This window comes from Adiantum capillus-veneris, chromosome 2 (genome assembly GCF_014529385.1).
Source record: "Adiantum capillus-veneris isolate H3 chromosome 2, ASM1452938v2, whole genome shotgun sequence".
Lineage (NCBI taxonomy): Eukaryota > Viridiplantae > Streptophyta > Polypodiopsida > Polypodiales > Pteridaceae > Adiantum > Adiantum capillus-veneris.
In genome coordinates, this window is record NC_140932.1 from 179,709,711 (window position 1) to 179,726,284 (window position 16,574).

At 45.3% G+C, this 16,574-nt stretch overlaps 1 protein-coding gene across 1 annotated transcript in view; it reads left to right on the forward strand.

Moving 5' to 3' along the window:
• The first annotated feature begins 1,546 nt into the window (after positions 1 to 1,546).
• LOC147464158 (uncharacterized) overlaps positions 1,547 to 16,574 on the forward strand; it is a 42,855-nt gene continuing 27,827 nt past the window's right edge. The window contains exons 1-6 of the mRNA XM_086493109.1: positions 1,547 to 2,458; positions 2,918 to 3,120; positions 3,226 to 3,423; positions 3,869 to 3,940; positions 4,630 to 4,725; positions 4,806 to 4,885. Of these exons, the coding sequence (XP_086349235.1) occupies positions 1,804 to 2,458; positions 2,918 to 3,120; positions 3,226 to 3,423; positions 3,869 to 3,940; positions 4,630 to 4,725; positions 4,806 to 4,885 (1,304 nt within the window). The 5' untranslated portion in view covers positions 1,547 to 1,803. The remainder of the gene's footprint in view (positions 2,459 to 2,917; positions 3,121 to 3,225; positions 3,424 to 3,868; positions 3,941 to 4,629; positions 4,726 to 4,805; positions 4,886 to 16,574) is intronic.

Below are 16,574 nucleotides of genomic sequence, written 5' to 3' on the forward strand. Positions count from 1 at the left end.
GTGTGTGTGTGTGTGTACACGACACACACTCTCCCTCTATTCCCCTTATCTGTGGTGCTGCAGGTAATGACCTTGGATCGTGCTACTATTGCTGCTCTCTTTAAAAAAAAAACACACCAGCATTTTAATGATTGGCCACTAGCGCTATATTGTTTGCTTCTCTTCAACACTACCAAATAAGCCAAAGTTGGCTTCCATGTGAGCTTTGCTTTCAACTTCAACCTCACTACCCAGTTCCAAAGAAAATTTCCAGTGTTGTGAGCTGCTTGAGTCACTAGCGTTACCTGCTTGCTTGACTCATGCCTGCTTTGCTCGATTCTCCCCCGCTTATTCAAGCTCTACAATGGTTGCTCAACTGCTTTCAACTCTCTTTCACATAGATCCCAAATTGAATTTCTGATGAGAATGCATGTTACCTCTCAAGATTCCAAGCTTCTCGAGAGGGGATGCACATATCAAGGGATCCGCTTCAGCTCCGGTCTATTTCCTCCATGTCAGATCTACTCAAGCTTGAGTTTCAAGCTTCGCCATAGCCATTAAGCTTGATGAGAAGCCTTCACATGTGCACCAAGAAGCGGGTCAAAAAACCTGCGCTCTAATACTAGTTGAAAGTGTGTGTGTGCGGGGAAGGGCGAAGGAGAGCATGCATGATGCTATGTGGGTGGAGCAAGCCTCAAAGTGAGGAGTTCTTTATTCTTTGTATATGTACAAAGAAGAAGGAAAGTATGGGCAGTGGGCAGTCAGACATTAGATGTTCGGCCCTAGGCAAAGGCACGTCGCCTTTACCCCAACAACCTCCCACTTAAAGACAAATGTGCCAAAAAGTGCCCTTTTCTCTCCATGATGTCTAGTATAACTCCGTCACCAAGCTTCTTTAGATTCTGGAATGTGTCATTACAACTGGTTTCTTTGAGCTCAATGGGAGGTTTAGACAATTACTTCCAACATGTAAATCATTGCAGTTTGCACTTGAAGGTTGTAGTAATCAAAGGAACATTTCTTGTGCTTTGTCATGTGTTAAGTATGCTCTTAAAATATGGTTCAACTCATGTTGTACCTCAATATTGGTAAATACTTTTTGTGAAATATAGCCTTGTTGATAGAGTTTTTGTAAAATTCCATGAATGTACCATCCAGGTAGTACATTTATTGCATGTGCATGAAAGTATTTTGTACAAGCACCTTTGGGTATTTTATAGCACTATGACAACAAAGAGAAATGCTTCAATAAGAGAAGGTAGTACTGATAAACATAAGAACAAATTAAAAGATCCATGAACAAACTAAAACAAAAAAAATACTTTAATGCTTCGATAAGAGAAGGTAGTACTGATAAACATAAGAATTCATAAAACATTTTTATAAAATTAACCTTTGTGAGGATCTTTAATGAAAAAACTTTGTCAAAAATTAAAATACTAAGTTTTTCAATGAATCAATAGTTCCCATCATGGGGATCAAACTCCTATGAATGCACTCCTTAATCCTTTGCTCTTTAAGATCTTGTTGAAAAGACTAACAAAGGTTAGGCTAACGATCATCCCAATGCACACATGATCCGCCTCCACTCTCCCTAGTTCGAAGAATATTGAAATATGATTTGTAAGGCTTTCTCCCTTCTCCTCTAAGGCATGCCGTAGCAGGCCAACTACTCATGTTATTTGCTTTGAAGCAAAGTTCTATCGAAGTGGAGCACAGCTAACAATTCTCGTTATAGGATAGTAGCAAGCTCCCTGCAGTACAGAATGGGTGCTTCTCTCTTGCCAACATGAGCTGCTGAAAATTGAAATTTACCCTACAGAAATGGCAGCCGCACCTGGAGTCGCTCTCCTCTTTCTGGTCATTTTGCTGCCGAGGACAGGTCGATGCAAGGAGTGCACCAACACACCAACCTCCTCTCACACCGTCAGACATACTTTGCTATCGTCTGTTTCCTCCGGCTCCAAATTTGGTGGCTCATTTAACAGTGACCCACATCATCAAAATTTGCAAGCTCTGGAGATTCCGCATGGCCACAGGAAAGCTATGGCGTCCTCAAACAGAGAGACTGATGGATATCACAAACGTTTTGAGTCTCTTCTGCGCCAATTTGGCAAGAGAAAACTTGCATACAGAGAGGGCTCGCAGATTGATGAATGGCCACAAACAATCATTAGAGACAGCAGAAAGGTGCACCCAATAATGGGTGCTTCACAAGTTGAGCCGCTCGGAGGCAGGGAAGATTATTTCGAGCTTGCTCTTAAAGAGCCCTTTTTGCAAGAGGTTTCTCTGCATGACGTAGTTCTTCATGATGATTCTACTCACGGGAGAGCCCAGCAGACCAACTTGGAGTACCTGCTGATGCTGGACATAGACAGACTTGTGTGGAGCTTTCGGAGCACTTCCAATCTGTCTACTCCTGGATCCCCTTACGGAGGATGGGAATCCCCCACTTCTGAGCTTAGAGGACACTTTGTTGGTATGCTTGTCCTTTGGAAAACAACTTAATATCGTAGATATAGTTCTTGTCAGATCTAAACAGGGAAAGGTTGTCGCTTTACCCGAGTAATCTCTTTGTGAAAGGATTTGATATCTAGCATTGCACATACAGAACCAGCACAGTCATGAGTGCATTTTGAAAAATTAGTAGAGGGTTAGAAGATGCCATTCTGTCGCTATGATAACTACCCGGGACTAGGGTTGCATTAAAGCAAATTGTTAAGATGCATGTACATAAACCTAAATGAGTTCGGGAAAGCCTGGATTTCAAACATATAGGGAAGTCTGAGTTGTATGTTTATGGTAGTCATCCACAAGACAATATAACCCCACTAGCACCATCAGTATCTCAGCCCTAATGAAGCTTACCACTAAACGAAACATTAGAGAATTTATATAAAATGGTTTGTTTTGTAAGATGATACCATTGCTACTACAGGACACTATCTGAGTGCAGCTGCACAAATATGGGCAAGTACGCACAATGAAACCATATATGATAAGATGACAGCAGTAGTAGATGCTCTCTTTGAGTGCCAGCAAGAGATTGGGACCGGATATTTGTCTGCATTCCCATCCGAGCTCTTTGATCGATTTGAGCAAGTTCGACCAGTGTGGGCTCCATATTACACCATACACAAGGTGATATCTACAACAGTCACAAAACCATGGTTTATCCCTGAAATTTTCCTTTTTCTGGTAACCAAAAACCTTATAATAATCTGGAATCTCGTTATTCCTGTATAGATAATGGCAGGTTTGTTGGATCAATATACCCTTGGGAGAAACTCAAAAGCCTTAACGATGGCAATTTCCATGGCTGACTATTTTAATGAACGGGTTTTACGAGTCATTGAATTGTACACAATAGAAAGGCATTGGCAATCTCTTAATGAGGAGACTGGAGGCATGAATGATGTTCTATACCATCTATACACTTTAACAGTAAGCTTTTAAACTTTTGTGCATGTTGCACAAGCATGCAAGAGTGTGCACACCTTTCCCTTTATGTATCAAAAGCAGACAAAATCACCGAAAGAATAGGTGATCTCCCCTTCTGAATTGAGGGGTAAAGCATACATTTCTGTTTACAGGATTCAAATGCTTTAAAGGCATATGCACTGAATGTGAAATAATGTCCTGAAATTCCGAGGGAGTTTTATCTGGGGCACCTTCTCAAGGTCTGCCTCCAGCAATGTTTACTCTCAATTGTCTTTGGAGGGGTAGAACATGCCGTATGGAAAGAGTTTCTCAAACACGCCTATAAGAATACCCATGGTTTTATCTTTCAGAGGATGTTTGTAATGGGCAATTATATAGTATTTACTACCTTGATTTCCTACAATCTGCTACACTCGATTAACATCAATGTGTGTTCTTGTCTGAGCAGGATAATCCAAAGTATCTTACGCTGGCACATCTTTTTGACAAGCCATGCTTCTTAGGTCTACTTGCGGTGCAGGTAAATGGCATCCTTTGGAATGAAACAAGCTCGCTGCCAATATGCTGTTAGTTTGTCATTTTCTGTTCCCTAGGAAAGAATGCTCCTTTTGAGGGACAAACTGAATCTCCAAGACAGGAGTATATTAATTTTGATGGTTATGAGGTATAGATGTTATGGGTAGTCATTGTCTAAGGAGTTGCAAGTTGGGTTATCTGAATGAGCTTCATTGCTCTTGTTGTCTCATGGCTTTAAAATGTAATAGAATAATGACCTAAAGCAAGTACTAGAGGTAGGCAATGCATACGTTGCAGTGATGTCATTTTTTTAATACCATTTCCTTTACCTTACTGCGTTTGTTGGGAGTTAGTCTTCACCATGGCTGAGTCTGCCCTGCATCTTAGGGAGCTTGACATTAACTTGGTACGCAGACCTTTGTATGCGTGTATTCTCATGCGTATCTGCATGTGGAGCGGGTGCATGTGGGAGCATATAGTGATACCTTGGTCTACATGGAGTATTGAGCCTTGCGGATGTGGCATGATGGAGTTGATGTTTATATTGTCTTGTGGAGGACTACAGGGAGACTAAAATTTTTTCTTGTATGAGCTTCTATTGAAATGTGACTTCTCATACACTAATTTTTAATTATACTGAACAAATTTTAGACTGTACCATGAACTTTTAACTCAAAAGGCTACTTTTTGCAGGCAGACAGTCTCTCTGGTTTTCATGCAAATACTCACATACCACTGGTCGTTGGTGCTCAAATGAGGTTTGAGATTACTGGCGAAAAACTTTACAAGGTGATTTATCCTTGTTAGTGTGTCTATTGATGACTGCATTTTGGTGGGATTCTTAACTTTTAAATGGAATTAACTTGCAGGACATAAGCAGTTTTTTTATGGACATTGTCAGCACTTCTCATAGCTACCCAACAGGTGGCACATCTGCCGGTGAATTTTGGTATGTGTACTCCAACTCGTCACATTAACCTTGCTTCCCTTCTTGGAGCTCTCATAGCTTGTTTCCTAGAACCTGATGATGCCTATTGTCTCTCTTGCAACACTGGCAGCATGTTGTCTCTCTTGCAACACTGCTTGCCGTCTTTGCTCTGGACGCCCATCCTCCTGGTGCATCCAGTCGACGTTCCATCTCTTCAATCTCTGCCTGAGTAGGCCGAGGTGGGCCGTACTCTTCGTGAGAATCTTCTTTGTGATCTCTTCAGATGCAGAAGAAGTCGACTGCTCTTTGTTGGAATCCATAAGTGTCGCGAGAAAAGGATCGGATTTCCTGGTAGAAGAGAAATCGACCGCGCTCTGATACCACTGTAACAAACTTGGACACCCCAAGTTAGTATTCTACCGCGACACAACAGAGATCCACTTCAAAACAGTTCACAATTCACACTTGATTCGACACGGCCCGACGGAGTTCCGTGCCTAGAGATATTGGCCCCAAAGATTGGCGCCCCTTTCGGTACTTCTTTTTGTATTAATTTGTGTTCAAAGTACAAGAGAGTGGGAGGGTTCTCACTCTCGGACTCTGCATCCAGATGCTATGAGAAGTGAGGGCCCTGCCCACTAATTTATGGGTTTACAAGGGATGCCCAAAAGCAGAGCCCCAAAAGCTTCTCAACTCAAAAGCTCTTAAAATAAAGCAGCTAATATAAAAGCTTCTAAATCAGGCTGCGTAGAATTCAGCCCTGCATAAAAGCAGATTTTCTGTACGCTTTGCCACGTCAGCAGGTCGGCGCAAAAAGTGGGATTGCCGTACAAATGCCACGTCAACAGTACAGCGGGGTTTTCGAGCTGTCTGCCACGTGTCATGCTGTCGCGTTTTTGCCTGTTGTGAGTGTGTCCGGGCATGCCACGTCACCAATTTGTGACATTCGAAATGATCCTCGGAAATTTTTGAGCTAACTTGAGTTGTTTTGCAGACATATGGTAATCGTGGACGATTACTTTCTTTCAAGAAGGGGGGATGTCACAAATTGCCAAGCCACTGAAGAACATCCAACCTGCAGATCCTGGCGGAGGGGTCTAAACCCTAAGAAGAAGCAACAGAAGAATAAGAAGTCCTACCAACTTATGGGACCCCATCATATGGGGCCCAGGGGACCTAAAGGCATTAAAACTAAAGCGGGACCAATACACACACACACACACACACACACACACAAAAACCGTAGAAGATGATGACGTGGCAGCTATACAGATAGCCCGTAGAACGCGCTGACATGCTGACGTGGTAGCTATACAGATAGCCCGCAAAATGCGTTGACATGTTGACGTGGCACTTGTACGGATTTCTGTGTTTTACGCTAATGACGTGGCTGCTGTACAGATTTCCAATATTTGCACTGGCAGCTTTTCAAGCTAGTTTTTGGGACAAGATGCTTTGTGAGTTTGAAGCTTTAAGGGACGCCAAGGTTTGGGGCCAGTGCTCTCTTGGGATGGAACTCCGCCGCTCCTCGTCTCGTGTGTTGTGCATCTCTTTTGATTCAGTTGTTACTGAAGTGCTTAAAGTTGTTGAGTCTGTTATTTTCCGTTGGCACGTAGTGACCGTCCCTGTGACATCTGCCACTACTAAGTATGTACTTGTTAAAGAAAGATGTCCCAAAGTGTTTGTAGAAACAACTCCTGTCATAGTGTAAACAATGATAAGGAGTGCCGATAGGCTTGCAAATGTCCAATCCCATCGAAGAATATCTGTGGTGAAGCAGCCGCAACCCAAAACGGATCCACAAAAAATTCAGGAAGGTGAGATTGAGAAGTCTGCACCACAAAACTCGACTAGGTGCTTTGATAGATTACACGGACGACTATCGAATGGTGTCCTGTTAGCCGGTAGAGTGTCCTCTAAGCTTAGCGAGAGCTCGATTAAGCAGTCAGCTCGTAATCCTCCTCCAAGCGAGATTGAGTAGTCGATCAAAGCACAATCCACGCCGACAATGCCATGAGACCTCGTGTCAGAGTGACTATCCTCTTGTTGTGCTGGGAGATCACCTCTCTCCAGGGCGAGAGATGTGTATGCTGTAGGGTTACCGAGGGTGAGTGTAGAAAACTTTGAAGGTAAGAATCCCAAATGATGAGGAGAGAAGGAGAGCAATTGTATTGCCAAACAAGTACTCACAACCTTTATGATCCCCTACATCTCCCGAATAAACGCCCCATGGAAGTCCAAAGAACTCAAGCTTGAGTCCAGTATGTAGATCAAGGCCATAAAGATGACCAAGAAGAGATCGAGGATCCCCTCTGTAAGGCCAAGAGAATGCTCCTCCAAGGCAATGTACCTATCGTACCAAGGCCTAATAGAAGTCTCTGTCCACTGGCAGATGTGGTGTCTTCTTCCGGAAGCCAATGTTCCCATATGCAGTGAGCAGGGCCCTATCTCTCATAAAGTCCACTTATATGGTCTGATATATCTACTGATCAAGCCACGTTGTATCCCCTTTGGAGTCGCAACTGTCAATGTTGAACTAGAATGAAAGATCTCCCCTAGATCTCATGCCCAAAAGAAATGATCAAGCCAATATAGAGGATAAGCGCAAGCAACAGTAGTCCCCGATAGGCCGCATGGACCACCACCGGATGGTGTCCCGTTAGTGGGTAAGTGCAAAAGAGGCAAAGGGGCAAACTTTGAGCCTATTGTTCACCCAAAAACACACATGCGTATGGCTGAAAATGCTGCTGCTAAAAAAAAATTAGTGTCCTTGTCCGCTTCTGGACTTTACCGGAGTATAGAGGTCCAAATCGGTAGGCTGAAAGCAAGAAAAAAAAACATATCACCACTCTTCCATCTCGGTAAAAGCAATCTTACCTTTTTCCCTTGCCGCTCTAATCTCTAGTATTGCCTCTTGTATATGGGCGATCTGTGAGAGGGTAAGGTCATCCCCGAGAAAGATACCCGTACCCGTCTTCTTAAGAGTTGGTCTCTTCTTCAAAAAGTCCTTCTTCGCTTCCATGGAGGGAAGACAAAGGATGAGTGCCCTTTTTTTTGAGGTTTCCCCCTTGCTTCCATTCTTCTTGTTGCCCACTCTCCAAGCTCTTGAGTGCATCGCCTCATGAACCCCCATCAAACATAGTTACATGGGACGGTGGGATGGGGTCGGGAACGGGGACGAGGACGGGGACGGGACGGCAAAAGTCAGGAAATAGGGACGGGGGTCGGAACGGCAAAAATAAAGAAGAGTTTTTTTGGCATTTTTTGACTTACACACATGCCACACACATAGAGCATCACTTTGACCACAAATTTACACTAAATAGACCAAAGAGCATGAGTCATATAGGCGCAAATGTGCTAATAAAACATCGATGGATACAAAATGAGAAGTGCATGCCACAAGGGCTCAAAATAGACAAGTCTCAAGGATAACAAAAAGTACAAAGGGCTAGGTAGACTCTAGACTAGAGAGTAATCAATCATCAATGATCATCAAACTCCGGAAGTGCTCGCCTGCTGAATTTCCATATCGTCGTCGTAGTTGAGGTCGTCAGCGACATATGAGGCCTCGCGAGGCTCGCATTGAGGCTCGAAGTCCTCCTCTAGCTCCTCCAAAAGTGTCTCGGCCATAGATGGATTCTCTTGTGCCATCTCCCACTCAGTGAAGGGATCTGTCTTGTGTGTGACGCTCTTGGCAAGCATGCGCAAGTTAGCGCTCACAAACACCAAACCATTGGCCCTTTGGACCCCAAGGCGATTCCTCTTCTTAGAGGCAATGTGGCTGTACACACTCCATAGTTGCTCCAAGCAACTAGTGGTACATGCTTGGCTAAGGACACGAACAGCCAAGCGCTGCAGATGTGGGCCATCTCCTCCATAATCCTCCCACACAAAACCGAACCAATCTTGTTGCGATCAACTTGTGCATCTACACATCCATAGGAGCCCTTCTTTTGTCTGTAGTTGAGTAGCTCGTCTCTAATCTTGCGCCTAGGGCACTGCTAGGCTCAAGGCGCTCCAATGCAAGCCGCCATCCTTTGCTCACCTCCTTGTCGGTCTCTTGACGCCTTCCATGAAACTCAGGGTCAAGCACATAAGCTGCCGCATGCAGTGGAGAGTAGTATCCATTCCACCTCGACTCACACAAGCCATGAATGTCCGCATACTGAACAGGGTCAAGCACAAGCTTCTCAAGTGTCTCTATCATCCGATCCATGGCTTCGTAGACTTTGCCGATGCATGGCTGCAAGCCATCCACAACTCGAAGTAGGTGTAGAGTATGTAAGGATTCTAGGTACTAATCCTTTTATTAAGTACTTAAACTCATGATTAAGACTTAAGAAACTTGAACTGTACTCGAGACAAGACTTAGAAGACTCTGTGTTTGATTGATGATTGCTTGAAACTGAGTACAATAGGCTCCTTATATAGGAGACGAAGAGACATAAATGAAAAGACACGTCTCTTGGTGAAGAGACATGACTTTAGACGTAAAGACACATCCTTTCGGCGAAGAGCTGCAACCATTAGGCGAAGAGTCGCACCCGTAGAGCGAAGGGGTGTGACCAGTCGTCGAAGCAGTGTGGCTTTTGGCGAAGAGGCACGTCTCTTGGGTGAAGGGGTGTGACCATCCAAGCGCAGGGCTCCTCCTTTGCATGGCACTTCGCATATCTACAACTAGGAGTAGATGTATTGCTGCTAACATAGTCACAATCGTGACAGAATAGGCTTGACCATGGCGTCAAGAGTCTTCACCTCCTCCCACCAAGCGGCGTCGTCGGCCCATTCTCGGCATTTCAATCCTGTTTGTTGATGTAGAGTCCAGCATGGCGTGGAACTCATCACTGAAGAAGAGGCCCCTTAAGGCTCCGCCACATGTAGACAAGCGGCCTAGCATAAGCCAATTGAATGCAAATCTTGTCTCTGAATATTTGAGCAAGGACAAGTGGCTCCTCTTTGAGAACTCATGGCGCACTTTTTGATGGTTGAGCATAAAGGAGACAATTCGAGAGGCGTCACCAATGGTGGGTGAAATCCATGACAAGTTCCCTATGTCCTTGAGGAGGTTATTGAGGCAATGCGCCATGCAAAATGTGATGGGATACGTGCCCTCAATGATAGTCCCGGCAGCCCTATTTGACGCCTCTCCATTTGCAACCATACAAAGGACATTCTTGGGACCAATGATCTCTATGGTGCTTGTCCACTCCGCAACAAGCATCTCCACGGCCTTGCCACTGTCGGATGCATCATGTGACTCCACAAAGTACATCTCCCCCCGAGAGTAGGCCACCACTCCGTGGATGGACCGCTTGCGGGTGTCGCTCCATCCATCTATAAGGAGAGAGATGCCATTGGTCTCCCACAAATCCTTTGTTGCTAGTGCCGCTTGCTCCACAACAAGCTTCTCTTTGTCAAGGAGGGTGGTGCGGAGCCTCTCCGATAAAGGTGGCACATAAGAGGAGCCATATTCCCCTATTTTCATAACCATCGTTCGAAAGTATGGAAACCTATCCACACAAAATAGAGCATGTTGTGTTAGTATGGAGAGTCGAGACCCCATAATGAATACAAAATGGGAGATTGCAATGTGCATATGCCAAGGGAAACTCACCGCGAAGCATGGAAGGCAATGTGGTCGTGGAAGAAGAATCGGGCAACTGACCTATCCACCTCTTCCTTCAATTTAGGATTTCAATTTTCGTTGAGGGTGCTTTAGCGATGCGCAACGGAAGAGGGCGGTGTAGATGCATTTGTCTTGAACGCTTGAGAGGTGGAGTCAAGGTTGGCTTCCCTTTGCTCTCGCGGTGTCACCGTGGCGGAGGGATCAACGGCAACAAAACGGCCCCTCTTGGCTGCTTTCGCGACCTCATACACCGCGAGCTTCTCAAGAAGGTGGAACCTCTTCTCGGGAGATACTCGAGGGCAAAACTTCACCTCGTGACCGGGTTCATGAAGAAGATGGGACTTTGTTTGCACCACCCGTTCTCTCGTACGGGCATAGCTTGCACGTCCATGGTCTTGCACCGCCTACCACACGTGGTAGAGTCGACCTCATCCCACCACGACCATGTTTGCACGGCGGGCCTCCTTCGAGAAGAGCCGGCTTGAGAAGTGGAGTTATCTTGAGATGACATGATGGTGGAGAGAGAGTAGAGCTAAGAGGAGAGCTTGTGTGGAGAGAAAGTAGAGGAGAGCTTCAAAGTTGAGAGGGTAGAAGAGGGAGAGAGTGGGTAGAGAGACTCGAGGGTAGAGCTTGAGCCTTGAGCGCCCATAGGTAGACCGTAAACGGCGTAGAGTCTAGATAGTAGACGGTAGAGAGGAGAGCCTCATTGAACTTGAGAGAAGATAAGGCCCAAGGGTGCTTTTATAGCCTCCCAAGGGCCAAAGCCCCCCCACAAAACTAGACGTTGGCTGCAAGTGTCCGTTAAAAACGGCTATTTTTTTGAAGTTTAAAAATTCTACCCGTCCCTGTCTGGCAGTGTGCGACCCCGTCAGTCGGATGATTTTCCGGCCGTTCCTTGCCGTTCCCCTCCGTCCCCTGCCCGGTTACGGCCGTTAGGCGTCCCTAGGCCTCGTCTCCTCCGTCCCATGTAACTATGCCATCAAAGCCATGAGTTCTTTTACCTCTTTGTCTACATTATCTTTGTCTTTAAGGCTGCAAATTCTCACATGTAGAGAGCGTACACGTCTTCTTTGCTCCTCTTCTAGTGTCATGTTGATAATGGTGGGTGTGACGTTGTTTCCTTTCTTTTCCCTTTTTTGGCAACCTCAATCCATTTCTCAGCCTCATGTCACGTGACACATCCCAACCCTATGTGTCCGTGGACAAGCTACACCACAGCAGGGTTCAGTCAGTTCACTCAAGTCTAGATTAGCAGTGATCTGAAACTTTTGTGAGTCTATTCGTAGACCGTGCATGCCCAGTCACTTAGCGTAGATGCATATCCTCCGGTTGCACACAGCATGATCATCGGAATTTCCATCAGAATCCATTAGCATCAGTTAGGGGAATTTTACAGTGCATTTAGCCTATTTTCCTATTTATTGGTATTTTCACTTATTATTTTTAAGTGACTTTCCAACAAAAGTAGGTAGGGCAATTTTGCTAAGTTTGTATATAAGCAAACTAGAGCTAGCACTATTTGGCAGAAGAGGCAGCAGGAGCTTCCCGCTCAACAGGCAACTTCTCAGCAGTACCCCCCCTTAGCAGCAGATCCATCGCCACCATCTCCCCTCATCTGGCGTTTTTCCCTCTTGCAGCCATCGCCCAAGACCTCCCTTCCCGGCGGTTGTTTCCCCTTCCAGCAGCACCAATCACTAGCGTTTTTGAACCTCAACATCAGCCCCAAACCCTAGCGTTTTGGGATCACAGAAACCTCGGCAGATTCAGCGTTTTATCAGCTTGAGGACCCCTCTCACATCAGCGTTTTTCAGCAGGCACTAACGCTAGGGAAAATCTACCGTTTGGTAGCGTTTTTCCAGCCTGACCATCAGCCATTGCAGCGTTTTTCAGCAGGTGTGAATCTGCCATAAAACACAGCCTAGCAGGTACATGATCTCATCGTTTTTATCATCAGCAGAACCCCCGACAAGAACAGTCATTTTCAGCCATTAAAATAGCAAGAAAAGCAGTCATTTTCAGCCTCGAAACAGCCACCGAATTCAGCCCATAGAAGATCACAGTTTTCAGCCACGAAGTCGCCGTCGTCATCACCGTCGTCGTCATCGGCATAGTACCATTGCTTCAGACCATCGCATTCGCATTGTACACCTTTTGTGCAATCAAAGTTAGACCACTCTCGCCGACGAGAGTGGGGCCTTCGGAGGAGGGTTTTACAACCTCTCGGGTGTCGTAACTCTCTTCTCTCCTTCTCTCAGTCTCATTCACTTGCACGCACAATATCCACTCACTTTGTTCGTGATCATAGCACTCTCCATAAGACGGAAAGCTCTCTCTTTCCCTAAGAACTAAAAGGAACCTTGAGCAATAAAGATCACTAATCTTGAGAAAATACAACATTCATTCCACTGCACCTAACATTGGTATCAGAGCTTTGGAAGTGTTCTGCATTACTCAAGGAAAGAACCACAAGAACCACAAGAATTTTTTTTGCTTGTTGCGGTCGCACGAACCCAAGTTTACTTGGGCGTGGCGATTCCTAATCGTGTTTGGTTGAAGAGTGACAGGAATCCCAAGAAAGAAGGGCTTGTCAAGCCTCCCCTGGTGTCTCTTTTCACTCATTGAGAGCGGACCGTCCACTTAGCGGCCGGCCTATCGATGTGAGGTGGGAAAAAGCAACCTTGGTGTGAGCGCAAGGCCGCCATGGGGTGCGCCCGCAGAAAAGGTTAGAACTCGGGCGAAGAGAAGATCCTTCTCCAATGCGATTTGCAAGCAAAAGAAAACCTCAAGAACCCCAAGAACCCAAGACCCTCAAGACTCAAGAACCTCAAGACTCAAGAACCTCAAGAACCTCAAGCACCCAAGATTCTCACGAATCCAGGACCTCAAGAACCTCAAGACCCTCAAGAACCCAAGTTCCTTGCGAGCTTGAGACCCCAAGATCATAGTGCATGGTCGTCACCCGTAGCGGAATGGATACTTCGCATACAGGTGATGAGCATGAGAGAGGCGACGAAGACTCGTCCCCACCCGGAGATGACTTCTTCAACCCTCCCCTTTCGCCATCTACGCCACCAAGTGCAGCAGACCCTATGGAGGCAATGATGAAGCAGATGATGGCCATGATGGATAGACAGGAAGACAAGCGCCTTGCTTTAGAATGCGAGCGCCTTGCCAAGGACCGCGAGTGCGACGAAAGAAACGCAAGATTGGTTGCAAAACAAGAAGAAAATCGACTTGCTCAGGAACGTGAGTGCATTGCTCTTGCCGCAAAACAAGAAGAATAGCGACTTGCTCTTGAGTGCGAGCGCGTTGAACGGAAAGAACGCAAAGCAGAAAGGGACGCTGAGCGAGAAGCTCAAAGGGAGATTCGTAATCAAGAATTTATTTCCCAAGTCTTAGCCTCGAAGACGGAACCACCCAAAGATCGTGGGAGTTCGTCAAGTGGCGCAAGCCACGATGCCGATTCACACAATCCGGTCATAGAGAAGTTGACTTTCAGTAAGTACGACGGTAAGATGGATGCTACTGTTATTCATTCTTGGTTGCATCAATTTAATGCTTATTTTGCGACAGCTAAGAAAACAGGCAATAACAAGGTTTTGACGGCAGCTATGTACCTTGCCGGTGATGCCATTAATTGGTACGAGGCATGGCAAGAGGCACAGCTAGCCGCGCACCTAGAGGCAGCCGACGATTTCACGCCCCTCTCTTTTAGTTGGGCTGATTTCCAAGACAAGCTCAAGGCGTGGTTTATGCCACCTCAGTACCTTGCACAATTGAAGGACGATTGGCGAGCTCTCAAGCAAAACGGTATGCCGGTTATATCTTTCTCTAATCGTGTTTTGTAGCTCGGCACTCAATTACGCAAATCGGATGCGAAGCGCAAGGAGGCATTTCTTTACGGATTGGACGAGTATATCAAGTATGATGTCGAGGTACTCGATCCAATCGATCTCAACAAAGCGGTAGCAATTGCTCTCGCCCACGAGATGAAGCACAACAAAGGAAAGCCTAAGGAGAACAAGACTTCCACAAGTACCTCGCAGACTTCTCAGAACCCTCAGAACGATAAGAATGGTAAGAATGATAACTCTTCTAACCAATCTTCCAACAGTCTCTCATGAAAGAATTCTTCCAATGAATCTAAGGGTAAGGCTAACACAATTGCTAAACCTAAGCTTACTCCAGATGAAAAGGTAGCAAAAGGAATTGTAGGAGGATACATCACGTCGGAAGAACAAAGCACTTATTCTAAGGAAGGTCGTTGTTTTCATTGTCACATTAAGGGTCAGATAAAAAGAACATGTCCTAAACTTGAATCGAATGAATCTAAAGAACCCACAGCACCCACTACGTCTGTCAATGCAATGAATGATAATACGATTGTGCCCAAAGTTTGTCAGGACCCTCCCATTGATGATTCTCTCATTAAATGTTATAGTCGTACATCGGGGCACCGTTTTGTCATATTGTTTGACCCAGGTAGTATGCATGATGTGATCAGTTCCTCTCTTGTTGAGAGAACCCGCCTTGAAGTTAGTCCGAGATCTCCTATCGAGGTCTTTGGCTTTCGTCCTGGTATGGACGCTCTCATCACGGAGGAATGCCTTGATGTGTTGTTTGCAATTCAACAAACTGCCTTCACTAGAAGATTTGTTGTTTCTCCTCTCTCAGGATGTGATATGATTTTAGGCATTAAATGGTTTCGTGATAATGATGCTCTCATAAAATTTTCGGCTAACACTATAACTCTCAATGCCGACAGTGATTCTCCTACTGTCTTTCATGGAATGGACATTGCTCCTTCTCCATCTCTCATTGCTAATATGTAGGACAAGGTTGAAAGGATTCAAGAGAAGGAGACTCTCTCAGTCTCTTTTTCTCCACAGCATGACACACAGGATTTGCATGATTATGAGAAGTATGATGATTTGAATGATAATGATTTGCATGATGATTTGGATGAAAAAGACAAGCATGCTGAATTGCATGAAGATGATGTGATTGTTCACATGGATGATGTGTTAGTGGATGCTTTTCTAGCAAAGCTAACCTCGTTGTAGGTTCGATCAATCACAAAGAATCGATCTTGGCTTTCGAGTCGAGGTCCACAGATCCCCCACAAGACGATTCGATAGATCCCGAAGAAGCGATCTTGGCTCTCGAGCCTTGGTCCAAAGAACCCTCACAGGAAGTATTGTGTGTTCGCATGATTGATACGCACGCATTGTTCGAGTGTTTCATTCGTGATCGTTTCCTGTATTTTAGTCAGCATCGTTATGTGATCCCTTTTCCTAGGCATGACATATTGTATGTTGAGCACGTTTCTCTCATGGATGAGCACGAATGTATGCGGATTGTCCATGAAAAGCTGAAAAGTTTGTAATTAAGGAAGTCACATTCAATGTCTCTTCCTTGGCATGACACAGTTTCTGAACGAGCACATGATAGTATGAGCACCAAGCATGGGCATTTCCATTGTGATTTGCCACAGTTGATTGATTTCGATCAAACAGAAAAGATTCGATCGCATTGTTTGCATGTGTTTGATGAACGGGTTGTCACTCAGTCTCTATGTTCATCAACATTGCATACACAGTCTTTAGCAAAGACAAGATTTTTTTCCTTCACTTTACATGGAATGGGTATGTTCATTGTTTTGTGTTGGAGATTGTTTCAGGAATTTTCAGCCATGGAGATTCTTGAAGACGAAAGAAGCAGATCTCTAGACGAAGTTGAAGCAAGGAAGGAAACTCAGAAGACTTTGTGTCGCTTTCGGCACGGCCCAAAGAAGCAAGCGTTGCAGACCTTAATGAAGTTCAAGTACCGCACGACCCACACATCAGAGTGGGCCGGCGAAGAGTCCTTTCCAAGATTCCGGATGCTGTTGGCGATCTCCCTCGACGCCATACAGTTCGGTACCAGTACCTCACTTTGAAAAGGAGGGAATGTCACGTGACACATCCCAACCCTATGTGTCCGTGGACAAGCTACACCACAGCAGCGTTCAGTCAGTTCAATCAAGTCTAGATTAGCAGTGATCTGGCACTTTTGTGAGTCTATTCGTAGACTGTGCATGCC